Source organism: Anguilla rostrata, chromosome 6 (genome assembly GCF_018555375.3).
Source record: "Anguilla rostrata isolate EN2019 chromosome 6, ASM1855537v3, whole genome shotgun sequence".
Classification (NCBI taxonomy): Eukaryota; Metazoa; Chordata; class Actinopteri; order Anguilliformes; family Anguillidae; genus Anguilla; species Anguilla rostrata.
Window position 1 is genome coordinate 32,348,091 of NC_057938.1, and position 26,979 is coordinate 32,375,069.

The 26,979-nt window shown below is 42.9% G+C and overlaps 1 protein-coding gene and 2 long non-coding RNA genes across 3 annotated transcripts; 1 reads left to right on the forward strand and 2 right to left on the reverse strand.

The window, feature by feature from the left end:
- Nucleotides 1-351: 351 nt before the first annotated feature.
- On the reverse strand, nt 352-21,701 carry LOC135257892 (uncharacterized). The gene is made up of 3 exons (XR_010330803.1): nt 21,609-21,701; nt 13,898-13,966; nt 352-2,036 (listed from the first exon to the last, which is right to left on the reverse strand). It is a non-coding gene; the product is annotated as an uncharacterized LOC135257892 (long non-coding RNA).
- LOC135257889 (uncharacterized) lies at nt 16,690-17,621 on the forward strand. Its single transcript, XR_010330800.1, has 3 exons — nt 16,690-16,829; nt 16,924-17,183; nt 17,370-17,621. It is a non-coding gene; the product is annotated as an uncharacterized LOC135257889 (long non-coding RNA).
- LOC135257875 (myb/SANT-like DNA-binding domain-containing protein 4) lies at nt 17,177-18,516 on the reverse strand. Its single transcript, XM_064341096.1, has 3 exons — nt 17,896-18,516; nt 17,652-17,787; nt 17,177-17,538 (listed from the first exon to the last, which is right to left on the reverse strand). Exons 1-3 carry the CDS (start codon nt 18,314-18,316, stop codon nt 17,361-17,363), a joined length of 735 nt encoding a protein of 244 aa, XP_064197166.1. The 5' UTR covers nt 18,317-18,516; the 3' UTR covers nt 17,177-17,360.
- Nucleotides 21,702-26,979: the final 5,278 nt, after the last annotated feature.

Sequence of the window (26,979 nt, forward strand, 5' to 3'; positions counted from 1 at the left end):
TGGGTAGTACAGATGATTTATCCCAGACTTTTCAGCCCGGGCAGCAGTTCTGATCGAGCTGACCCGGAAAAACAAGCCCAACAAAGTCCAGTGGACATCGAAGTGCGAGGCAGCTTTTAGAGACTTGAAGGACTCTCTGTGTCAAGAGCCTGTGCTACTGAGTCCGGATTTTGAACAAACATTCACAGTGCAGACAGATGCATCTGAGCGACGGCTGGGGGCGGTCCTTCTACAAGGGAACCCTGAACAGCTTCAGCCCATAGCTTACATCAGCCGTAAGCTTTTGCCACGAGAGGGCAACTACTCTACAGTAGAGAAAGAGTGCTTAGCCATAAAGTATAAAAAGTTTATTTTTAGTATTCTGCTAAAACAAGAAAATCACAATCTATAATCAACTTAGATTCTTCCAGCGTTCTTTCGTGTTGTTTCTCCCGCGAAACAGGCGCGACCGTACCAAGTGGTATTTTTGTATAGGATTTTCTGGGGGTGTTATTGGGCTGTGCCATTGTAGGAGGGGTGATTTAGTGAGCAGCGTACTAAAACGTGTATTAATGCTGTTCAGAACCCTGTAGATTATGGAAAGGTGAATTCCTATGTTTGTTACTTGTCTGTAATTACTGTGGTTGCTTATTGATTTTAAATAAGCAATTGGTAGTGTTTGTTGTTTAAACTGCTGCTTATTACTGCAATGGTAGGAGCTGCTGATTAAAGGGCTTGCATTAGGCTCCTCAGGGGAGTTGGGTTTTTACAGTTGAGGTTACTGGTTGTCACCAGTGCAGTAAAGACAGTACGGGTAGTTATGTGTGCAGGGTCTGAGGAAGACATAGCCTGGCAACATATGCCCGTTTAATTTCCTTTTTTGTACAGTTTTTTTTTGTTGTTTTATATTTTGTGATGTACCACAATCTGTATATAGTTTGACACTGGCTATCCACCTGCTGAAAAAAAAAAAAAAAATCACTGGTGTAGCTGCCGTCAGCGTCAGTTGTACAGTTGAAGTTCATTTGTCCAATCCAATGTCATTGTGTTACAGTGGGGTTGGGGCATTGTTGTTAGTTGCGCTCTGGAATTACCACGAGAGGCAGAGTACATGTCAGATTCTGCCGAGAATGATGTTTTTGGGTTACGTTGCTTATGGTTGCGTTCATGAGGATTGGAATTGGCTAAGGACTTGTAAGGTTGAAGTTTTGTTTTGTACCCCCCTTCGAGTTGCGCGGCCAATGAGGTGTGTAATGTTATCTGTGTGTTACTATATTGTGCCTATAGTTATTAAATGTGTGTTAGGGGGCTAGCTACGGCTAATATTCTGGTGGAGTTCGCGGTGGCCCACCTACGTTTGCGGGTGTTTGGCAAGCTAATTCCGTGGGTTTAATCTAAAATAATGGATTATGCAAGCTATATTTGAAGCTATATTTGTGTTTGTGAAATATCTGTTTAATGGTTATTCTCTATGAGAATGCACTGTATCGCACTGGACTCATTTATGATTTGTGCTTTATTTTGTCTAGTTCTCACAGCATGTTTAACGGCATGTTAACGGCATGGATGTGCAATAAATGCCTGCAACCAAAGAACGCCTTGTGTTCATGAACTAATTGGAGGGGAGTTATAACTGGTTTTGGAAAACACTGTCTCTTCCACTACTTACCATCGTCCAGCCACCGGTCAATTCCTTACACCTTGTCTGTTTTGCCAAAGTCAATACTAATAAATCTGAATTGAATGAAACGCTACAGTTTAAGAATGCTAAAGCATTTACTTGCTTGCCACCAAGTATTTTTCCTCAAATGAAAAAGGGGATTAGAAATAATTCTGCTAAAATATACCATTTTGTACAACAAATTATGCATTTTACTCTGTAACTGGTTTTATCTATCTATCCCTAAATTCTGTGTTATCTGACCTTGCTAGGTAAAATATTCCAACTGTGATTTCCTGAACAATGTGAGATATTGATATTGTGATATTTGATCCACAGTGCTTGTTGCCTTCGAAGTTCATTGCTGCTTCAGTCTTGAACCAAGGAACAGGATAATCTAATGGAAAAAAGAGCGTAAATGAATGCACTCTTAAAGGTGTTGTATGTAACATTTCAATGTAGACAATTAAAATTAAAGCCGCAAGCGGCGTTGGGAGGGGTCCAAGCATTGGCACCATCACGCCCCCTATGGAGCTATTTTAAAATGGCTCTGTCCTCATGATCATATACCTTCACCCAACATATCTACTGAATATCATGATAAGCAATGGATTGGAATATGTGTCTGACGTAGTAAAATATTGAGGACTTATGGCCAATTTTGTGCTAAGAGACGCTGGCGGATGACTTAGTTGTGTCGCCATGGATGTGTCCTGGCCGCTTCCCGTAAAGGTCTTTACTATGTTGTAATACTTAGATGGCATGTCGTAACACTTAGATGGCCCGGTGTGTGTGTACAGCTGCAGCGCTTCCATGCCACAACTAAAAAAGGCGTCACACTAGTGTTGTCACGATACCAAAATTTTGACTTTGATACCGATGCCAGGTTTAGTATCATGATAATTGATACTGAAACAATACTGATTCAATACTTGGTACCTAACGATACTGAAATTACCTTAATTGATCAGAAACGTAATGTCCACAAGGGTTGACCTCATTTTCGAATTCATGGTTTATTAAACAACCTTTAAGTTGAAGCCTGTTCAGCATATCAATAAGCATAGGCCTATAGTGTTACAACACTAAACCATAGAAAACTGTACTAATTATATTTCAAAAATTAAACAATTGCAAAGTAAATTATCTTTAAACAGGTCTTTCACTTTTAAATAAATCTAAAAACAAAATATTTCAATAACAATACAGCGTCTTCCTATAATAAAATATTTACAAATTAGAACACCTATTGCTACTGAAGTCAACTGAGTCTAAGCTTGCGCTGTATCAACCACGAAGAATGCACAAGCGCAGGTCACCTCACTTGCCAACCTTAGTTGCTACTGTCATCTAGCGAAGATTCTGATAAATTACACTTTTAATCCTCTCAATCAGTAATGCGAGAGACAGTTCCCTGGCGTTTACATTTGACACAAAACTACCGAACGTCGGAAAATTCTAATAGCGAACCGTTTCTATTTATTTAATTTTTTTTAAGTACCGAAAGAAAAGTGCTGAAGTTTCGGTATACCGTGCAACAGTACGTCAGGCACATATTCCAATCCATTGCTCAGCTTAGCAGAGAATGCACATTTCAGAGCGCCTCAGAGACAGATAGAATAGTAACACATAAATACACATTTCAAATAATGAATACGACATTGAGAAAAAACGAAACAAAAGACGAGATATCAAGTCGCGACCTACGCGCAGAGCAGCCTACCGTTTTATTCATGTAGACACTGGCATATAAGAAAATGTTCGGTTACGCTGACCTATAAAACGCTATTCCAAAAGCAAAAACAGACATGTTATACATCGTTAGAAAGCTTATACTCTCACCTACTGAATAAATTAATTGTCAATCAAGCCAAATTGCACTAAAAAGGGTGACAACGCCGTAAGCAGCAGGTGTGGTATTACGCACAGCTATTTCTGAAGATAGCCCAGGCGTCACAAATGCGCGTAGCCTATATTTCTCAAATGGATTGTCCAAGACAATATATGACCACTCATTCGCAAAAGGGACATCTCTACGTGTGAAACCAGTGGTAAGATTGTATATTTATTCAAAGTTTAGGCCCAGATATTGAATGTAGAATGACATGGCATAATTTAAAGAAAACTTTGTCTCGTTTATTTCGTTATTCAGTGAGCAGCGTTTTCACTGCTGTATTGGCATATTTCAAGGCTAACGCCGGGTTTATCTTGTTGCTACGGAATATTACATTAGCCTACATTACAGGCATTTGGCAGACGCTCTTATCCAGAGCGACGTACAACAAAGTGTATAACCATAACCAGGAATAAGTGTGCCGAAAACCCTAGAGGGCAGTAGCCTACCGTTCCAAGTGCAGGGAACAACCGCATAGTCCAACTTGGACCCTGTAGGTTAAACTGATTAACACTAACACAAACAAGTACAGCAACAACGCAGTCTATGCGAAAGTACAAGCAATAGTTAAGACGAGTGCATTAACTAAGTCACCTACGAAACAGCTAACTAGTTACAACCCTAACCTTACAGATAATTTAGAGATTAAATTGAGAATACGATTTCTCTCAGCATAATGACGGATTTAAAGAGTAAACGAACTCACCCGTTATTGTCTTCAAATGGATCCATGTCAAAGAAAAGTAATGATTCATCCTCTCAAGGCTTTACCGTAGCGTATTATTTATTTAGACACTGGCAGAGTACAGCATAAATTGCGTATTTTGAATATTCAATGTTAGAAATTGCAGCGAGAAACTGCAGCTGTAGACACAAGAGTCTGTTATGTTATGGTAGCAACGGAACGAAGCGGACTATATATGTATTACCGTCATTGTTTTATTATACCAGCGTGTTTTCGCGCGTTTGCACAGAAACTCAAAAACTACCAATAAAATGGTTTAGCTTTTTCTCACCATAATGACAGATTTAAAGACTTAACGAACTCACCCGATACTGTCTTCAAATGGATCCATGCCAAAGAAAAGTAATTATTCATCCTCTCAGAAAGCTTTTACTAAGAAACTTTGGGTCGCCTATCCTAGCATGCACGCTAGGTGGAACTGTCAGACCGTCCAGTCACTGCTAAAAACTAGACCTACGGTGTCGGATTACTTGCGTCGCCATGGTTGTCGCTTGCCGTAAAGAAGTTTACTCAATGTCGTAATCGTTTAGATTTGGAGCTCCAGCTTTTCCGCACCCCACCTAATGAAAAAGTTCAAATGGTGTGCAAACCATATGGCGGACATAGGTGCTCCCAATAGGAAAGTTGTACAGCACATTCAGATGCATCAGTCGATGAAGTTTTGTGTTGATCTGACTTATGGTGTGGGAGTTATGGCCTTTTAAAGTATGACCCTCTTGTTATAGCGCCACCATTTGGCCAACATAGGTGATTTTTAGTGCCTGAGTAGTGGGGGGCCATAGGAACCCACCTGCCAAATTCGGTTGCTCTAGGACTTATGGTTGCTCAGCCTCAGACATTTTATCGGAGAAAACTGCCACGCCCCAACTAAAAAGTCTAAATGGCGGGCAAACAATATGGCGGACAAAGGTGGGGCCAATGGCAAAGTTGTAGAGCACGTTGAGATGCATAGGTCGATGAAGTTTTGTGTTGATCTAACTTATGGTGTGGGAGTTATGGGCTTTTACGCGTTACCCTTTGTTATAGCGCCACCATCTGGCTGACGTACGTGCTTTTTAGTGCCTGAGTAGTGGGGGGCCATAGGAACCCACCTACCAAATTTGGTTAGTCTACAACTTATGGTTGCTGAGCCTCAGACATTTTAGCGGAGAAAGCTTCCACGCCCCAAGGATAAAGTTAAAATGGCGGCCAAACAATATGGCGGACATAGGTGGTGCCAATGGCAAAGTTGTAGAGCACGTTCAGATGCATAGGTCGATGAAGTTTTGTGTTGATCTGACTTACGGTGTGGGAGTTATGGCCTTTTACGCAAAACCCTTTGTTATAGCGCCACCATCTGGTGATTTTTAGTGCCTGAGTAGTGAGGGGCCATAGGAACCCACCTGCCAAATTTGGTTGCTCTAGGACTTATGGTTGCTGAGCCTCAGACACTTTTAGCGGAGAAAAATAATAATAATAATAATAATAATAATAATCCTAACAGATACAATAGGGTTCCACCAGCTTCGCTGCTTGGACCCCTAATAATAATAATCCTAACAAATACAATAGGGTTCCACCAGCTTCGCTGCTTGGACCCCTAATAATAATAATCCTAACAGATACAAAAGGGTTCCACCAGCTTCGCTGCTTGGACCCCTAATGAAACATCCACGGGTCTTAGAGAAAGATGCAGAATAAAAGTATTACATTTCTTTTTTTAAAATGATACTGACAAATTATATGAATTTGGACTTTGCACTTTCATTTGCTAGTCACTAGTTAAAGCTAGTTTCCTTGCACAGCGTTCAAAGAAGCGTTGCTAACCGTTCCATAAAAACTGGCTATGGAATCGTCCGATAATTAGAATGTTAAAAACATGTTCCGTATACGGGTCGGTGAGGCCAGTATCCCCACTGTGAATAGCAGACACCAGCACTACTTTGCCCTGCATGGGTTCTCCTCAGCCAAATGCAGATATGGCACAAGGAATGTTTACAATACAATACACAAATCTCTAATGTCAAGTGTTTTATATACCCGTGATTCTACAGACATATCTACTTCATAGTTACTGACTTTTACATTTTTTAAATTGGTTCTCAGCATGTCAAACTCGATATTATGAGACATTTGGCACCCCAACCAGAGAATGTAATAAAAACACTATTAATTAGTGGTCCGCTATGAGATTTCTGTGATCATAGACCAGAGGCTGGGGGAGGAGTTTGTGATCACAGACTGGAGGGGGGAAGAGGGGGGGGTGCTGGCATGACAGCATCTGGGGGGACAAAATATGTCCAGGGGTGGAATATTAGGACAGTTAGCATAGGAACATAGCTAGTCTACTGGTAATTATGAATGCTTTATAATATCTACCCTGAAATAAAGTGGAATCTCAATCTCATTAACCCGAGAAAGTGTTTCAATATGAAGACAAGTCTAGACATGGAGTCCATGGTTCAATGAATAGTTTAAATATAAACTCCTCAAAAAAAGTTTGGAAATATGTGTTTGGTCGATATCTCTGTTGTCACTGTATTATTAGCATTGTATGTTATATCATTGGAAAGCCTGTTCATTTCCCTTTACAATGATGTCCCATTTGTGAGGATGAGCAGCACAGCTGATTATGTGGGTGGGATCCCACGTGAAATGTGCCAAATTTCCCTGCCAGTGTCAAACAGTGTATTCTCCTGTTGGTATTGACTATTGTTTTGAGTTGTTTGGGGGATTGGATGATTAAACTCTCTAGTAACAAGGAACAAACAAGACATATTGGTAATTTTACGCTTTATTCATTGAACAACAGTCAGGAGCCTCAGTAGTGGGTGGAAGAACCATACGCAGCCACAACAGCCTGACACCTCCTCCTCATGCTGGTCACCAGCCTGGTCACGCATTGCTGTGGGATGGCATTCCATTCCTCAACCAGGATTCGTCGCAGGTCAGCCAACGTGGTTGAATGGAATGGCCTGCCAACAGCCCAGACCTCAACCCAATTGAACACTTGTGGGATCAGCTCGGGCGTGCTGTACATGCTAGAGTGTGACCAACGCAACCACGTTGGCTGACCTGCGACAAATCCTGGTTCATGATCCTTACAAATGGGACATCATTGTAAAGGGAAATTAACAGGCTTTCCAATGATATAAGATACATAATAATATACAGTAACAACAGAGATATGATCGACCAAACACAAATTTCCTAACTTTTTTTGAGGAGTTTATATCTACTGAATTTAAAGAAAAAACATTATAAAAAAACAATCATGACTTATGAAATAAGAAAAGGAATATCAAATTCCCTTTGCTGTGTCCCCTTGTAAAATTAAACTCCGTTCTATGATGCCATACACAATTAAGATTGTCTGACTATGTAATTCAAGGAAAACAGACTTTGTAGGAAGCTGGTCAAACCCGGCTGCCATTACTGACTGTAAATCTCAACGTACGTTTTCAACCTACAAAAATGCCAAGTTACTCACACCATACAAAGCACTGTCTATAACTCATTCATTCAAATTGGCTAAATCTAGGTCTTCCATTAAAAGTCTTGATATCAAAATGACGCCAAGTTACTGTACTACAAACTATATAGGCTATCTTGCGTCATCGAAATTAAAGAAGCTGTATTCCAAAGCAATGCTACCCAATGTTTTCTAAATTGTTTTAAGTGACTTGGCCCTGTGTGTATAAGCATATAGTACATGAACAGGCGGAATATATATGTGGATGGGTTTGTAAGAGTCAAGATTGATTGAATAGGCCTAAATATGTCAAATTTGTATCGGTAAGATGAGATATGTTTTCTGGAGGAATATGAATTCTGTAGGTATTCACCAGCAATTTTGTACATTCATTAAAATGCCTTGTATGAGGCAATTTGAGGTATTTGACACCTGTGACACAAAGTTTAAATGACATTATAAGGTGGCAAGATGAAAAAACACAGGGCAAAGTGACTTGAAACTATTTAGAAAACATTGGGTAGCATTGCTTTGGATTACAGCTTCTTTAATTTTGGTGAGGCAAGATAGTTTGTAGTACCATAACATGGCATTATTTTGATATCAAGACTTTTAATGGCAGGCCTAGATTTAGCCAGTTTGAATGAATGAGTTATAGACATTGCTTTCCCAGTGAACAACAGTCGTCCATTGACGGCTAAATTGTGTTGGAATCGCGTCAGCCCGTCCAGGCCTTTATTTAAACAGATTTTAGCCTGTTGCTGCAGTGCTTTCTCCGCACTAAAACTCAACAATGTTGTAAGAACCAGAAACATAAATCAATGTACTCAATTTAAGCTTCTTGTAATTCCACAAGTCCAATATATTCATATTTATGAATTTTATCGAGATTAATAAATACTTTAATAATCCCTCAGAAACAGAAATGATCAGATGAACTGCGCCATGGCTGCGTGCACTGTCGACTCGATCAAAGGGGAGTGGCATATTTTTTTTTTCACCATCCTCAGCGTTGCCAGGTGTACGATAATTATCGTATTTGTACCATAATTTTACCCTCTGCACGGTGTACGATCAATAATGCCCAAATTTACGATAATTTCGCCATTTCACAAAAAAGTGCATGAATTTACTAAATTCCCTGGCTGCTGATTCAGGATTCGGTTTGCCTTTTCTGATCCTAGATCTGTATTTAGAGTCATTTAAAAACACAGATTGCGTCTTTCCAGCCAATAATTATGCTTGATGCATGACCTGCGTGCCCCCACGGGAGCGAGCACCACTGCCGTTCTGTACATATGTCTATGCACACAGTCGCCGCCACCATTTCATGGAAGACAAGACTAATAATGATGTTCTGTGGTAAGTATCTAGCTTGTTCTGAGAACTAGCTAATGTTATATTCATTGTTGAATTAAAAGTTAACCGTAAGTATATGTATATTATTTGCTCAATAAAGTTAAAACCCTTAGACCTACCAACATTATGCCAGCCCGGTACTGAGGTCGCTAGCTAACGTTAGTTAGTTAAAATAGTTGCTAGGTAGCTTAGCCAACTACCTATAACGTTAGCAGCTAAGTCATCATATCAGTTTTGTTAATTATTTAACTTTATTTCAGACACATAGGTCCATATCAAATTATTTGGAGATAAAATATGGGAATAATCAACATTAGCTAACATTACAACGAACAGCAACGATGAATACGGAGAGGGATATTTTACCAAACATGGCGAGTGCCTCATGTCATTGTAGCTAACACCACGAGGTAACGTTAGCTAGCTAGCTAGCTAGTTCGTGTCATGGTTCTGGCTTTTTCGTGAAAACTACTTTTTCTGTTCCAAACACTTATGCAATGAAACGCGAGTCGGGCAAAGTCTTAATGTATGCTGGCATCATATTATTAGTTATCTAGCTGGTCACATATTTCAGCATTTTATGAACTATTACAGATTATGGCTTACCTAAGAAAATAGCTGAAACGGAGGGCTGAAGTAATCGCTCTTGCCCAATCTGACGATAGTGATGACGGTGACATATTAAATGATCGATACGAAGATGGACTTGAGCTTGGAAATGTGATTGCGGATAAAGATGGACTTGAGCATGGAAATGGTACTGCAACTAATGAACATGATAATAACGGACTTGAGCTTGGAAATGGGACTGTGGATAACGATCAGGATAATTAATGTACTGTCACTGTTGCCTATGCAGGTCTGCAAAATTGCTAATAAATTCTCTATCAGAAAATATTTTCTTTCATTATGTTCCATCTGGTGCTAATGTCAACTTGTATGGCTATCCACCTCACATTGCAGCTTCATGAAATGTACAATTTAAGTTTTTATGTGTTTTTCCTGACGTGTGGGTAAAGCATGTTCAGAGTACATCAGTAGCTGGTGTAGTTAGACTGAATTAACATGTGGTTTTTTACATTTAGTTTTTTGTCCAATAATCTTATTTGATTTGCAATCAAATTAATGTAAAGTTGGTTTTGAAACTGCAGACTAATTTTCAACCCTTAATGGACGTGATTTCTACGTTGGAGATGGACCATTTTCAGCGTTGAAAAAATGTCGAACTGCAACGGCCAAATTTTACGTCTTTTCAATTTTCATTTTCAACCCTCCACAGACATGATTTTAACGTCGGAGTTGGACGGCTTTTCAGCGACGCCCAAACTACAGCCAAATTTGACGTCTTTTCGATTTTCATTTTCAACCCTCCACAGACGTGATTTCAATGTTGGAGTTCGATGCTTTTTCCACGGCCTTTCAACAACATTTTGCGCACTGGGTTGTATGTGTGAGTGACTTAGCATTTTTGTTAAAATGTGTTTTTTTTTCATGAGATATCATTTCTATTTGCGAAGTGTTTGTTTTAAGAAAGTGAGAACAGTAATGCATATAAAATGTAGACAATGAGAAGTATGCGTACACATAGATAGTTAGATACATGCGAACATGCATACAGCGTAGGCAGTACCGGATGTACAGTGGTTTGATTGGAAGGCAGAGCGAGATTTTGAGGGGGAAAGTTGAGGACATTAATTTGTAGTTATATATATATTGCTATATATGTAAAACAATGACTGTGACAAAGGGTGCGTAAATATAAAAGACGGTTGCACCATGAGAAAAGCAAGGAAAGAGATTTCGACTCCCCAGTGTATATACTCACTGATTTGACAGCCATCCAACAGGCCTTCATTGACAAAACTATCAGCAACAAGCTCGTGGAATTAGAGGTCCATAGGTCGCAACGTGCGTACCCTTCTGTCCTGCTCCGTTTTCTGTTATTTCGTCGAGATGCACTTTCAGTGTTACTATGGTTTATAGGGCATTTTGATAAGCTTAGGTGTTCGCTGTTTTGCTTAGCTAGACAGCAGCAAACGCATATGTCCCAGCAATCTTTGAATATTAGAAAATAACAGTAGTATGAGAGAAATGAGGAGAAATGATGAAATTGAGTAGTTGAAACAATATTGTTGTTAGCAGAATTTGCAGAATGGGCAAATCACTTAACATGATCGACTATAGTGCAAAGAAAATAAAGTGACCATGAGTGAGATGGGTTTCCTCATTGAACGATATATTAAACAGACAGTCTACAATACATTTAATTGGTTGCTGAAGGAATGCGTGAGATTGCGCAGTGAAACTGTAGTATGAATGTCCTTTTCTGACATTCAGCACTAGTAGTTATAATTATGAATGAGTCATGTTTTAAAATGTAATGTTTTAATGGGGTGTTGCAGACAGTTCATACGTAGCAATTGTTTGTATGTTGGTACAGAACAGGGTGAGGTAACATGAATGTAGAAACGTGGTGTTTGCTGATGAGAAGGTTTTCTACAGTAGCCAAGTGAAGAAATGTAGTTAGTAGAAACACCACAGTGGTCAGCTTGTGTCACATTTTAAGAAAATCAATACATTTGTCGTCATGAAATGCATATGGCTGGCCGTGAGTGACTTTTGCTGCACTGAAGATTGTGATAAGTGCAGAAGCAATAGACAATTATTAGTTAGCAATTTAAGTATAAGAAAATGCTAGTTTAAGATACAAGTTGCCACTGAGGGCGAGGCAGGATTCAATCCTCCGACCTTGCACTTTGCAGTCATTTATTTTGGCAGTGCACCACCATCAAGTAACCATCTAAAAGTGTGGATTTTTTTGGTGAAATGTGTCCGTGGTTTTAAAGAAGAAGACAGGTCAGTAAGCACAGCTGAGCTCCGGTTGTATCCATATGGCCTGGCGATATTGTAGGAGGTTAACTGAACATGTAGATGGTATGTCATAATGCAGTGTACACGTTCGGTGAATGGTGGGTTGATGTGGTGCAAAAGCAAGAGTTAAGAAATAATACAATTATTAGTGTGCAAATAAGCATGTATAAGAAATTCAGTTCAGTTGGGGCTTGATCCTGGCCATCCCAATATACAGTGGGCTCCAGAATTATTGGCACCCTGATAAATATGCACAAAAATGCTAAAAGAAAATTCTAAACTAAAAAATAATGCAGTTATTGACATAAGCTTTATTTTCCAACATGTGTAAACTAGTGTGAAATTCACGTTCATTGGAATCAACCAAAGTCTTACATTTTTTAAATAAAAATAATATTTCCCCAAAAAACAAATTCCACAATTATTGGCACCCCTGGTTTAATACTTTGTGAAAACACCCCTGGCAAAGACAACAGCCATTAGTCTTTTCCTATAATTTGTGAAAAGGTTAGAGAACACATTTGAAGGGATTTTTGACCATTGCTACATGTAGAACTTTTCAGAATCATTGATATCTTTGGGTTTGCGCTTATGGACCCCCCTGTTCAGTTCAGACCACAGATTTTTGATGGAATTTAAGTCTGGAGACTGAGATGGCCATTGGAAAACATGGATGTTGATTTCACTTAAGCATTTCTGTTTAGATTTTGATGTATGCTTGGAGTCATTGTCCTGCTGGACAATCTACCTATGACTAAGTCCTAGCTTCTTAGCAGAGACAACCAAATTTTCTGCCAGAATTTCCTGGTACTTTGTTGAATTCATTGTGCCATTGATCTACAATAGTGCCCCAGGACCACTGCCAGCAAAACATCTCCAAAATATCAATGACCCACCTCCATATTTGACTGTAGGTATGAGGTGCTTCACCTGTATGCATTCCTCTTTTGTCGCCAAACGTCGATGGTGTGTATAGCCAAAAAGTTCAATTTTGGTCTCATCTGACAATAGCACTCTCTTCTAGTCATAATTCCAGTGAGGTTTGGCAAGCTCCAGATTCTTGTTTTTTTAAAATTGTTCTCAGTAAGGGCTGTCTTCGTGCCACCCTTCCAAAGAGTTAGTTGGTATGGAGGTGCCATTTTATGTTTTTTTAGACTTGTTGACCGCAAGAAACAAACCAATCTCTGCAATTCTTAAACAGTGATCCTTGGGTTATTAGTGGCCTCCCTCACCATCTTCCTCACCGTTCGTGGGGACACCATGCACTTGCTCCATCTTCCTGGCAAAGTTGCAACCATACGATATGTTTTACATCTTTTTATTATTGCCCTTACAGTAATAAGTGGTATGTTTAACCATTTATGTCTTTTTTTGTACCCATTACCAGACCTGTGATGGTAAATTACCATCGGTCTCTTCTGAATTGACAGTTATTTGGCTTTTCCCATGCTGATGGATGACAAAGGGATTTTTTATGCTTGTTACCTCATTTTTATTCTCTAGTGAAACTGGAAGTGATGGAATGACACAATATAGTTCCTTTAGACTGAGGTGAACTAAATTAAGTAAAATTGTAATGCAAATTGCATTTTGTTTGATTTTACTTACAATAATTGTTAGGGGTGCCAATAATTACGGCACCTATGGTTTTCAGAAAAAATTAATTACTTAATAAAAAACATTGAAGCATGAGAGTAAATGTATTGAAATAAAAGTATACAGTTTTCCCATATGTTTGGACATATCATATTGATTATTATCTGTGTCATTTATTATATGCAGCCTTTTTTCTTCATTTTTATTCAGGGTGCCAATAATTCTGGAGCCCACTGTAAATTCCAGTTTTTTTGTTTTAATTAATTTCACGGTAAGAGAAAATTGTGTAATTTTGTGTGACTATTTCTTTAACTTCTCAAAAGCTGCTCATTTCTCACTCACCTTCATGTCACTTGCTGCTTCTTCCCAATCAACATCCTCTTGCACTCTCTCTCTCTCTCTCTCATAGCCCTGCAAATATGACAGAAAGTTAGAAAACAGGTGCCTACTCTTAATACATGCAAGTTGGCCAAATGATAATGTGGGGGATATCACATAAGGACACATAATTCACTTATATTTTCCTGGTGTTAGTCACAGGGTTGGGCTGACACTTGGGACTGGGCTCCTTTAAGAGAGGGGCGGGGATGTTGAGCGGTCGCTCGAGAGTGACGTGTTTGTCTGTATTTATCAGGAAGTAAATAGTAAAGAGACCCTCTGGTGTACTGCATCTAACAAACCGTCTTGCAGTCCTTTGTTCCGCGCTCCTCTACAATAACTAATTGTATTGTCTTAATTTTCAGTATTTTCTCCTTTCTTACTCACCCCCATGACACCTGCTCATTCTGCCCTGTCACCATCTTCCTTTACACTCTCTCCCTCTCTTTGCCCTGCATCCACCAGAACAAACATGTCAGGGTGTCAGAAAACTAGTACCTATGACTCATAAGGTGGCCAACATGAGTCTTCTCATGAGGGCCTGACTATTATACCATTTTATTCTGCTCCACAGTATTAGTTTGAATGTTACCATCCTCCTGTTGTCCCTATCTCTCCCTCAATTAGAGACAGATTTATTTCAGCTTTAATTCACTATATCAGAATTCCAGTGGGTAAAAAGTTGACTGGCAAGGTGAGTGCCACCATAAAGAGAGAGAGAGACGAGTTCTTAGGATGCACTTCTTTTTATTGAAGCCGAACACACGGTTTTTCGGTTTACATGGGTTTTTTAAAAACACAACCTCTGTAGTGCCGCCCGTCCTCCATCACCAACCCGTCTGTCTCTGAGAATGCCTTTCTAAGCACCCAGGCTCACTGTCAAGGTAATCAGCACACCGTTAAACAACTAAACATTTAAAGAGCGGTGCTGATTAGCTATCTCTAACAGCTGTGGCGCAGAGTTCGAGAGCTGCCCCGCCCACTCTCTCTCTGCAGCCAACACACAAACCACGCCCCCCCTACTACATACCCCCACCGCCCAATCTAGGCTGGGGAGTCATCCGGCTGATGACCAACCCCCCCCCCCCCCCCCTTCAGGGCGAGAAAGGTACAGCCCAATCTAGCAAATAAAAGTGCTAGCGGGCAGTCCTTTTTTCTTGTGTCTGTTTACAGGCCACCTGGGCCTTATTCTGATTTCTTAAGGGAATTTGCTGAGTTTTTTATCACACCTTGCGATTTCAGCAGATAAGGTCATAATTGTTGGTGATTTCAACATACATGTGGATAAAAACGGTGATCCCCTAGGAACAGCTTTTGCCTCTATTACTGATTCCATTGGTTTTGTACAGAATGTTTGTGAGCCTACTCACTACCGTGGCCATACCTTAGACTTAGTTCTGTCCCATGATATTAGTGTGGTAAATCTTACCTTCGCACCTCATAACCCTATACTATCAGATCATTTCCTCATTACGTTTAATATTAAGACATCCAATCCTCCTGTATCAGAGCCTAGACATTACTACAGCCGATCAGTAAACCCTGAGGTTATTCCAAAGTTTATAAATATGCTTCCGGAGACATTCCTCTCCACTGAAGAAAAGGCTGATGAAAATTCTGATGAAGCTGCACTGGACCAACTGACTAACCAGATAACCCTTACTCTCAGGAACACTCTTGATGTTGTTGCCCCCCTTAAAAGAAGAAACACTAGTCGGAAAAACCACACTCCATGGTACAGCGATACCACCCGGGCCCTGAAGCAGTCTACTAGAAAATCAGAGCGAAAATGGCAGTCAACAAAGCTAGAAGTATTTCATCTTGCATGGAAAAACAGCTTTCTTCAGTATAAGCAAGCTCTTGCTTCTGCTAGATCTGCCTTTTTCTCAAAACTAATTGCACAAAACACATAACCCAAAATTTCTATTTAGTACTGTGGAATAATTAACTAAAAAACAATCATCAGAGTTTTCAACTTGTCCCTCCAATCTTAGCAGCAGTGACTTACTAAAAAATTAGTCTCAAGTGGAACTTAAGTGTAAGAATTGATGACTTTTACTCCTACACACATTTAAGAATAAAAGTGATTTATCAAATTTCTCTTGACTTAAGAATACTCTTAACCTGTCAGGTATTTAAGAGACCTCTGGGGCTCTCTTAATTTGGCTAGGAGTAGGCAAGATGGCAGAGTTGCAAAGACGCGCACGCACCTTCCAAGACAGGAAGAATGTTTTACAAATGTTTGATGATGCACAGTTAATCAAACGTTATCGCTTAGATCATCAGGGAATCATCTTTGTCACCGATCTTGTGTGGGATGTAATATCACTATCAACTTTGAGAAGTAGCGTAATTACGGCAGAGATGCAAGTCATTTTAACGCTGCGCTTCCTAGCCATGGGAAAAATGCAGTTATGCAATGCTGATGATTTGGGACCATCACAATCCACCATCAGCAGGGTAGTGGCAAAAACTGTGTCAGCCCTTGCAGGTTTATAGAATTTCCAACCTCTCCTCGGTTAATCCGCCAGAAGCAAGCTGTATAGATGCGTCTAGCGGGCTTCCCGGGGGTGGTTGGAGTAATTGATGGCACCCACATTCGAATAATTGCTCAAAGCGTAGATGAAGAGACTTTTGTAAACAGGAAGAGGTACCACAGCATCAACACCCAGGTAGTCTTTGACGCAGATTGCAACATTTTAGATGTTGTTTCCAAGTGGCCAGGATCTACCCATGATGCACGCATCCTGAATAAAAGTGGAATGCAACAGCTGTTTGACAGGAACATTGTTCCACCCGGGTGCCATCTCCTTGGACATAAAGGCTACCCACAACGACGCTGGCTTCTCACACCATTCCCAAGACCACAACCAGGGGCCCAACAAAATTACAACAGGTACAAATTAACTAAGCCTATGAATTATAATAATGAATCATCTCACCATTATAGTTCTTTTTGACGGTCATCTAAAAGTAATTGGACTTTTCAGGGCTCACCGATGCACCCGAAGTATTGTGGAGAGGGGCATCGACCAATGGAAACGCCGGTTCCATGTCCTTCACGGGGAAATCCGCCAAACACCACAAAAGGCTAGCAATATTATAATGGCATGTGCAAAATGCGCAACATTCGTCTCCCCCCTGATGAGGGAGATCATAATGATGATGATGATGACAACCACCCTCCTAACATCCCATTTGCCTCTGATGCCATTGTGTTTAGGCAGAACTTTGCCAACCTTCCTTTTGGGTAATAAATACATTTTTATTTTGCTCCCGTTGCACTCCTGCCCCCAATCTATTGATTATAAGTGCTGAGTGGATTTTTTTAAAAAGACAGCAATAAGCAAGGTTTCATCTTTTTTATTTTTAGTTCATAATAATGCTCCTTCATCCTTAAAACTATTATGCTCATCCGCAACTCTTCTCACCGCAGTGCATCCATGTCCTCCACCTCGTCCGGGTTGAGCCGTGGAGTGGCAGTGGCCAGTGGGGGCTCAGGGAGCCGGGGCTCTGGGCCTGCTGCTGGAGAGGGAATGCCAGATGGTCCTGGAAGCTCCACAGGCAGCTCATGAGGGGACGAGATGGTGTTTTCATCTACATTACTGAAAAACAGAATTCATTTTGTTAATTTAGTTTATTCTTGTGTATATGCATTTGTATCAATAAAATAAGTATTGAGTATTGAGCTACAGTTCTTTTATAATAGCATGCCAACCTTACTACGGCCTGCAGTTTGAGTAGTGCAGCATCCTGACAGTCACCCACTCCACTGATTGTGGCATTGTTTTCTCCAAGGATGTGGAGAACTACTTCTGCCACTGCGCTTAAAGGTTTAGGCGCAGGACCTCCACCTGAATAAAAAATATAACTACATTAATGTTCATCAGCAATATGTAACAAACGTGTTTCATAAATAAATAAATAATTAGATAGATGCATAAATAACGTAGACTACGAACCAGTGCCAGATGTTGCCTTCTTGACAGTGGAGATTTCCTGATGCGCTTTGGATAAAACATTGTACCATTTCTTTTCGCATTCCTGTGGACTCCGAATGGTGGAGGAGAAGCTCGCATTAATGCTGTCTGCGATCTGCTTCCAAACTTCTTTTTTGTGTCGACTTGTAAGTGTGGGGCTAAATTTTCCCTTAATTATTTCCTTCTTTGCCTCCACCTCCTCTACCAACATCACCGTTTCTTCCACAGTCCAATTCTGCTTTCTTTTCACATCCATTTGACTACCATTAGACAACAAGGGAGCTTTCATAATGAGGGTGTGTTTAACTTTATTGAAAACTTCTGTTGACCCATCAATAGAACACATTTCCCAAAAGCTGATTGGTTCTTCTCTCTTAGCAATTTTGGCAATTGATGACATCATCTTAATCCTTTTATTTGCAGCACCTGTGATTGTCGCAAAAACACACTTAAGCGTTACTCTTGAGAATGTCTCAAGACTTATCTATGAAAAAGTGTAAGCTGCTTGATAACTCTGTTTTACCGACCACTTTAAGCAAAGAATGATTTCACTCCAAAGTAAGCTCTTATGAGATTCTTAAGTGTAATTATTAAGATGTTTGATACATACAGCCCCAGATTTCCAAACTGTCTCCATCATGCACTATTCCTGTTCATGTTAATAAACAGCCCTGCGCCTGGTTACAACAGGAAGATTTACAGACAGCGGTACTAAACTGTTTTACGCCCATTAGCATGGTTGAGTTATCCGAATTAGTTATGTCCTCAAAATCGACGACCTGTCTACTCGATCCTATTCGTTCAAATGGGGTTAAAGAACTATTTCCAGTACTAGGCCAGCACATACTAAAAATCATTAACACATCCCTAGTCACAAGATACGCACTTGAGTCACTAAAAGTGGCAGTTATTAAGCCATTATTGAAGAAACCAAACCTAGAACCTGATAAAATGGAAAATTATAGACCGATTTCAAACCTTCCATTTCTATCAAAATTATTGGAGAAAACTGTTGCTAAGCAACTAAGTGCATACCTTAGCTCTAACGGTATCCTTGAAGTATTCCAATCAGGGTTTAGACCCCACCACAGCACAGAAACCGCACTTATCAAGGTTACAAATGATTTACTACTGTCAGCCGACCATAACTCTGTGTCGGTTCTTGTACTCCTGAACCTGAGTGCAGCTTTTTACACAATTGATCATGGAATTCTACTGGACAGACTCCAGGCCTGTGTTGGACTTCATGGACAGGCACTCGCATGGTTTGGATCATACCTTTGTGACAGGAAACAGTTTGTCAAATTAAAAGAAGAAGAGTCCAGCTCCTCAATTATTGAAATACGGTATTCCACAAAGATCAGTACTAGGACCAGTACTCTTCTCGCTATATATGCTACCACTTATATTATCCGGGCACATGGCATAAAGTTCCACTGTTATGCGGACGATACTCAGATTTATATTTCAATGAAACCTGGGGAAGCACTGCCGCTTTCACGGTTAGAGGCCTGTATTTGTAGATATCAAGGCTTGTGTCAGGGTACGGGGTTTAGGACCCAGGCGCAGAGTAAGGAAGACAAACTCAAAAGGGAAAATTAACAAAGACTTTACTAAAAAAAGGGCAAACACAAATGGGGAACAGAAAAGGCCACGATGGGCAAAAACTCAAACTCCAAAAATATCTAATAAAACAGAAAACAAGAGGAACTCAAAAACACGGGCAGGGCAGAACACAGGCAGGCAGAGTACAAGGGCAGTACATATGGTCGGAAACAAACACAAGGAACCAGCACCCGAGTCAAGGGGACAAAGAACTTAAATAGACGGGGTAACAAGACACAGGTGAACTCAAAAAACAATCAAACCAGAAAAGGAGGGGATAACAAGACACAGGTGGGAACAATGATAGAATAACGAGACAATAATGTAAAACAATACAATTAACAGGGGAAAGAGCAGAACACAAAACAGAAGTGCCGCCATCTGGCGGCCCAACAAGGAAAAACAGAAACAGTAAAACAGAACCATGACAGCTAGGATGCTTTCAAATTTTCTGCTCCTAAATTCAGATAAGACTGAAATGTTGGTTTTAGGTCCCAAAATATTAAGGGAGAAATTGTCTACTCTCACCTTAAACTGTGATGGTTGTTTGGCTGAACCTAATATGGTCGTTAAAGACCTTAGTATCACCATTGATCCTGATCTATTTTTTGACACCCATATAAAAAACATATCCAGAATTGCCTTCTTTCAGCTACACAACATAGCTAAAATTAGACATTTCCTGTCAGTTGGGGATGCTGAAAAATTGATCCATGCGTTTGTTACGTCTAGGTTAGATTACTGTAATGCCTTGCTATCTGGCTGCCCTAATAACTCATTAAAGAGTCTCCAGCTTGTGCAGAATGCAGCTGCTCGTATCTTGACCAGAACTAAGAAGTATGAGCACATTATACCAGTACTAGCGTCGCTTCACTGGCTACCCATTAAGCATAGGATAGATTAAAAGGTTTTGCTCCTGACTTTTAAAGCTCTGCATGGACGTGTACCTGTGTACATAGCTAACCTGCTCCTACCTTATAAACCCACAAGGTCACTCAGATCCCAAGACGCAGGCTACTTGGTAGTCCCAAGAATTTCCAAAAACCTGGGTAGGGCTTTCTCCTACAGGGCCCCACTACTGTGGAACCAGCTTCCAAAATTTATAAAGGAGTCAGACTCACTCTCAATATTTAAATCTAGATTAAAAACACACCTCTATGCTCAGGCTTATAATCAGTTATAGTCTGGAGACAGGGTGCGAGAAGCCTGTAGTCATAGAGCTTTGTAGGTGCCAATCCTTTCCTTACTGTCACCTGTCAATCAGCTGTGACCCGACTTTACATGGGCTGGCTCTTGATAGGCGGGTATGGTTGTCCACCCCTCATGACTGCATGGGCTCTCCATCCCTGTTCTAGTAGCTATGCAGCCATATATTACTCCTGGCGGGGTCCCCCCAATACATACTACTACCACTTTACCCACTGTCTGCTATATTGCAAATTCCCTAGTTGCCGTTTCTACCCTCTTCCCCACGCTGCCAGCGGGGCTCTTGCCCCAACCCTCGAGAGTGCTTTGAGAGTCGTCTGGTCTCCCCCACCTCGGCGGTCCAGCCCCTCTTTCGTCATTGCCTCCACCCTGCCCACATCTGTCGCCACCTGCTGTTCCCCATCACCACCACCCGGCCCCACCCATCATCTGAGCTACATCATAAACCTTATAAAACTGACTGACATGTTGGTCACCAGTCAGCACCCTGAGCCGACCAGAGGAGGATGGGTTTCCCCCTTGAGCCTGGTTCCTTCCAAGGTCTCTTCCCATCTGCCACAGGGAGTTTTTCCTTGCCACTGTTGCCTTAGGCTTGCTCCTGTCCGGGGGTTTAGGCCAGGGTTGTCTGTAAAGCGTATTGTGACAACTGCTGTAAAATACACTATACAAATAAAATTTGATGATGATGATGAACCACCTTGAAATTAAAGGGCTGTAGAGCCAGATACCAACGGGTGATTTGCACGTTGGCATCCTTCATGCGGTGCAGCCACTGGAGGGGAGCGTGGTCCGAACAGAGGGTGAATGGGTGACCCAGCAGGTAATAGCGGAGGGAACCGACCGCCCACCGGATGGCAAGGCACTCCTTTTCAATTGTGCTGTACCTCGCCTCCCGATGTGATAATTTTTGTCTGATGTACAGCACCGGGCGATCGACTCCATCCACCTGCTGGGTCAAAACGGCCCCCAGCCCTCTGTCCGAGTGCATCGTCCTGCGGTAAAAGAGGGATTATGAACAGGTCACAGAGTCCCTCAAGACGCTGCGCAGTCCGTTGGACCGGATCTGAGGCACCTTTCAATTAATCAGTCAGGCTGGTAGCTGCGGCGGAATAAACCATCTATAGTAGCCGGCCAACCCCAAGAACCTCCTCACCTCTTTTTTTGTCTTCGGTTGTGGACAGGTCGCAATCGCCGCGGTTTTATCCACTAGAGGCCGCACCTGTCCACTTCACAAGTGGTACCCCAGATACCGTACCTCCACTCGGCCAATTGCACACTTCTTTGGGTTAGCCGTGAGCCCCGCCTGCCTCAAGGACTCGAGCACCGCCCACCTGCTGCACATGCTGCGCCCAGCTGCTACTGTGGATGATGACGTCATCCAAATAGGCAGCAGCATACGCAGCATGCGGATGCAGCACCCGATCCATCAGGTGCTGGAAGGTGGCCGGGCCCCCGAATAACCCAAACGGAAGTGTCCGGAATTGGTACAAACCGTCTGGAGCGGAGAAAGCCGATTTCTCTTTGGACTTTGCAGACATGGGAATCTGCTAATAGCCCTTGGTCAAATCCAGTGTCGAGAAAAAGCGAGCCGTGCCCAGCCGATCCAGGAGTTCGTCGACCCTAGGCATAGGATAGGCATCAAAACGTGACACAGTATTCACTGTTCTATAGTCCACACAGAACCAAATAGAGCCATCTGGCTTACCTACCAGCACGATGGGGCTACACCAGGCACTGTGGGACTCCTCAATTACGCCCAACTCCAGCATTGCCTTTATTTCTGCCTGCACCAATTTCTTTTTGTGCTCTGGCAGTCGATGGGGACGGGAACGCACCGTCACTCCCGGGGGGGTTTCGATATGGTGGTGTATGAGGTTAGTGCACCCTGTTAGGGGAGAAAACACATCCGCAAACCACTTTTGCAACAGGGCAAGGTCTGCTCTCTGGCTCGGCGAGAGGTGGTTATCTGAAAGGGGTGTGGTCTGATTGGCTGAATTTGGTACTTCCAGCCCCAGGTTGTCCCTCTCCTGATCCACCGTCACCAGAGAGACAGCCACCACCTCTTTCCACGCTTTTAATAGATTGAGGTGATAAATCTGTTTTGCTCCACCTCATAGTCAACCTCCCCAACTCGTTGTGTAACCACAAAGGGCCCTTGCCACTTGGCGAGCAATTTTGTACTGGAGGTTGGAAGTAATACCAGGACTTTATCTCCGGTGAGAATTGTCGTAGTTTCGTCCCTTTATTATAGTGCCTCTGCTGATGCTCCAGAGCCTCGAGCAAATTCTCCCATGACAACCGACCCAGTGTATGGAGCTTTGCTCGCAGGTCCATAACGTATTGTACCTCACTTTTACTGGGGCTTGGACCATCCTCCCAGCTTTCTTTAACAAGGTCCAATATTCCCAGAGGCTTTCTACTGAATAATAACTCAAAGGGAGAAAATCCCATGGAGGCCTAGGGAACCTCCCGCACTGCAAATAATAGAGGGACTAACCATTTATCCCAATTTCGGCTATCGTCGTGAACAAACTTCCAAATCATGGACTTCAAAGTTCTATTAAAATGCTCAACGAGCCCATCCGTTTGGGGATGGTACACGCTGGATATAATAGACCAGATATAGCTTGTTTAGTGTGCGTGACATAAACCTGTGCCCTGGTCAGTTAGAATCTCTTTCGGGATTCCGACGCGGGAGATAATCTGAAACAGAGCCTGTGCAACACTTTTAGCTAAAATATTGCGCAATGGCACTGCTTTGGGATACCAGGTCGCATAATCCATCAAGACCAATACGAAACAGTATCCCTGGGTGCTCCGTTCAAATGGCCCGATGAGGTCCATAGCGACTCTATCAAAGGGGACCTCTATTAAGGGTAGGGGGCGCAACGGCGCTTTTGGGGTGGCTGGGGCATTCACTAATTGACATTCAGGACAGGACACACACCACCGACGTCTGTCCGCCCAAATGCCCTGCTAATAAAAACGAGCCATTATACGGTGTAGTGTCTTATCATACCCTACGTGTCCCGCCATGGGGTTGTAATGAGCCGCCTGGAAAACCATTTCCCGACGGCTTTTTTGTACCAACAACTGGGTCGTTTCTTCACCGGTCTGAGCGTGACGACACACTCGATACAACCTGTTCCTAATAATAGAAAAACAAGGGTGAGAGAGTACTGCGTCGGGTCGCACCTGCTGACCATCAATGCGCATCACTTAGTCATAGGTAAAGCGTAAGGTGTCGTCCCGAGACTGCTCGAGTGGGAAATCCTCCGCGGGGTGGAACACAGGGACCCGGGGAGTCTCAACCTGAGACTCGCCTGGGTCCACCCCCCCTCGGCCGTGTCGGATGGCCCTGCGTCACCACCGTCAACAGCACAGATGTCACACATCCCTATCGGTTGTGATCACACCCCAAACAAGTTCCCAGAAATCTTTCAAAATCCCGCCCAATCAGTGCCCAAAATTGGGGGGTGCGAGAGCCGGGAGCTAACCGCAGCCTTCAGAATATGCGTTTTTCCCTGGTAACGAATTTCCACGGGTACTACAGGATACTCGTAGCCCCTGAGTCCAACAGCGCCCAGTGTTCACTCCCTTGCACCCTTACCGGCATGCAGTACGCTCCCTCCGGATCGGGAACGGAAGTGGGCGGCCCGACCACCTGGACCAGCTGCCCCACTTCCATGATAGGACAGTTGCGGCGCAGATGACCCAGCTGCACAGCCAACACCCCGGTCCAAGCGCCTGAGGAGCCCTCTGCGAGGCGGAGCCCCCCGCCACTGAGCCTGGGTCTGGAGAGGGAAAATAAGCAGAGGGGAAATTAGGTTGAGGGAGGGGAGGGGGTGGGGCATGGGGAAGAGGAGAAGGGCCAGCACGAGGAGGGGGTCTTCTCCGGGGAGCCAGTTCCGGCCGCTCTTGCTGCTGGGAGCCAGGGTAGAGCGCCAGGTGGTCCTCTGCCAGAGTGACCGCCCCATCTAAATTAGTCGGTCGATGGCACCGAACCCAGTTCGCCATCCCTTCCTGCAGCCCCTCCACGAACCACTCCAAGACCACCTGCTCGACGACCAGATTTCAGGCTGTAACCAACGCCGGGCCATGTCCGTCAAGCATTGACCGTAGGCGAAGGGTCGGTCTCCCGTCCTCAGGTTTGCCTCCCGGAACCGGCGCCGCTTATCCTCCGGGCTGCAGCCCAGCCGGTCCAGAACCGCCCTCTTGACCGAGTTATAATTGGTCCGGGCGCCGGGCGGCAGCCCATGCATCGCCTGTTGAGCTTCGCCAGTTAAGAGGGGCAGGAGATGTACCACCCACTCCTCCAAGGGCCACTGGCACACCTCCGCTGCCACTTCAAAACTTTCAATGAACGTCTGGACATCATCCTCGGTGGTCATTTTCGGTAGTTGGATCCGGAGTTGGGGACGGGACTGGTGGTCCCAGGAGCTGACTTCGCCGGCGACGGCCAGCTGTCGCACCGCCTGCTTCTGGAGGTAGGCTTGTGCACGAAGCACCTCCATTTGCTCAGTGTGCACCGCCGCCTGCCTTTCCTGCATCTGCGCCATCCCCTCCAGCATCCGCGGTTCAGGTTGGGATCCATCCCAGACCTTCCACTTCGCGTGGCTGGTGTGCAGAAACCTTTTCTGCTCTCTTCTCTCGATACCAGACTTCTCCCCGTACAGGCCACCACTGTGGCAAGGTGAGTGCCAACACTCGCGTATAAAGAGAGAGAGTGACGAGTTCTTAGGATGCACTTCTTTTTATTGAAGCTGAACACACAGCATTTCGGTTTATATGGATTTTTTAAAAACACAACCTCTGTAGTACCGCACGTCCTCCGTCACCAACCACCCCATCTGTCTCAGAGAACGCCTTTTTAAGCAATCAGGCTCACTGTCAAGGTAATCAGCACATCGTTAAACACTTAAACATTAAAACAGCGGTACTGATTAGCAGAGTCCGAGAGCCGCCCCACCCACTGTCTCTCTGCAGCCAATGCACAAACCACGCCCCCCCTACCACATTGACATACACCAATTTGACTGTCTCTTTAAACAGTCTGGAAGATTCCAGAAATTGATGTAATTACTTTTTAGAAGCTTCTGATTGCCAACTGTCATAATTAGGAGTTAATTTGGAGTTAATGGCACCTGTGGCTATATTTATGGGCCTACCATTAAAGCCACTGCCTTTTTGCCCTTGGTACCATGGGAAAATCCAAGCAACTCAGCCAAGACCTCAGAAAAAAAATTGTGGACCAAACAATTGTATGCAAATATAAAAAATCTTGGGACCACACAGACACTGCATCGTTCAGGAAGGAGGCACAAATTAACTCCCAGGGCTGAACGAACTTGGGTCCGAAAGGTTCAGCTGAACCCCCAAAAAACAACAAAGGAACTGGTGAAGGAGTTGGAGGCATCAGGTACCAAAGTATCTATATCCACCATTAAGAGAATTCTATACCGCCATGGCCTGAAAGGCTGTCACGCAAGGAAGAAGCCCCTACTCCAAGACCGCCATAAAAAAGGCAGAATGAAGTCTGCAGGTGATCACCAGGATAAAGACCTAGCCTTTGGAGGAGTGTTCTCTGGTCAGATGAAGCAAAAATTGAATTGTTTGGCCATAATGTTTAGCACTATGTATGGAGGAGAAAGGGTGAGGCTTTTAATCTGAAGGACACCAGCCCAACTGAGAAGCATGGGGGTGACATCATAATGTTGTGGGGTTGTTTTGCTGGAAAAGGGACTGGTGCACTTCAGAAAATAGATGGCATCATGAGGAAGGAGGATTATCTAGAAATACTGAAGCAACACCTCAAGACATCAGCTAGAAAGTTAAAGGAGTACCATGGTGGTTGAACGTGACACTTCCCAGTTGTCTTCAGGCAACAACAAAACAAATGTGCATAATTTTTTTATTCTTCAGTCATTTCAATGTACTTTAAAACGTATTTTTCTAAGCCTAAATTTCCCACGATAAAAATTCACCCGAACCGTCTGGGCGTGGTAATGAGAACTGTCAGTTAGCTTTGATTGACAGACCGTGCCCCGTTACCATAGCTACCCCCATGATATGCGCTCTCTTTGGGAGACTGAATTTTCACAAGCTAGCTAGCTTAGTAGGGCTAGTATATCAAGTATCGGTAGATAGCTAAGGTAAGGACGTTGACTTATATCTAATGATAATTTTTGATATCTAGCTAGCCAAGTTAAGATAAAAGCACAACTATAACGTCCTCATAAAAGCAAACTAGCGTTA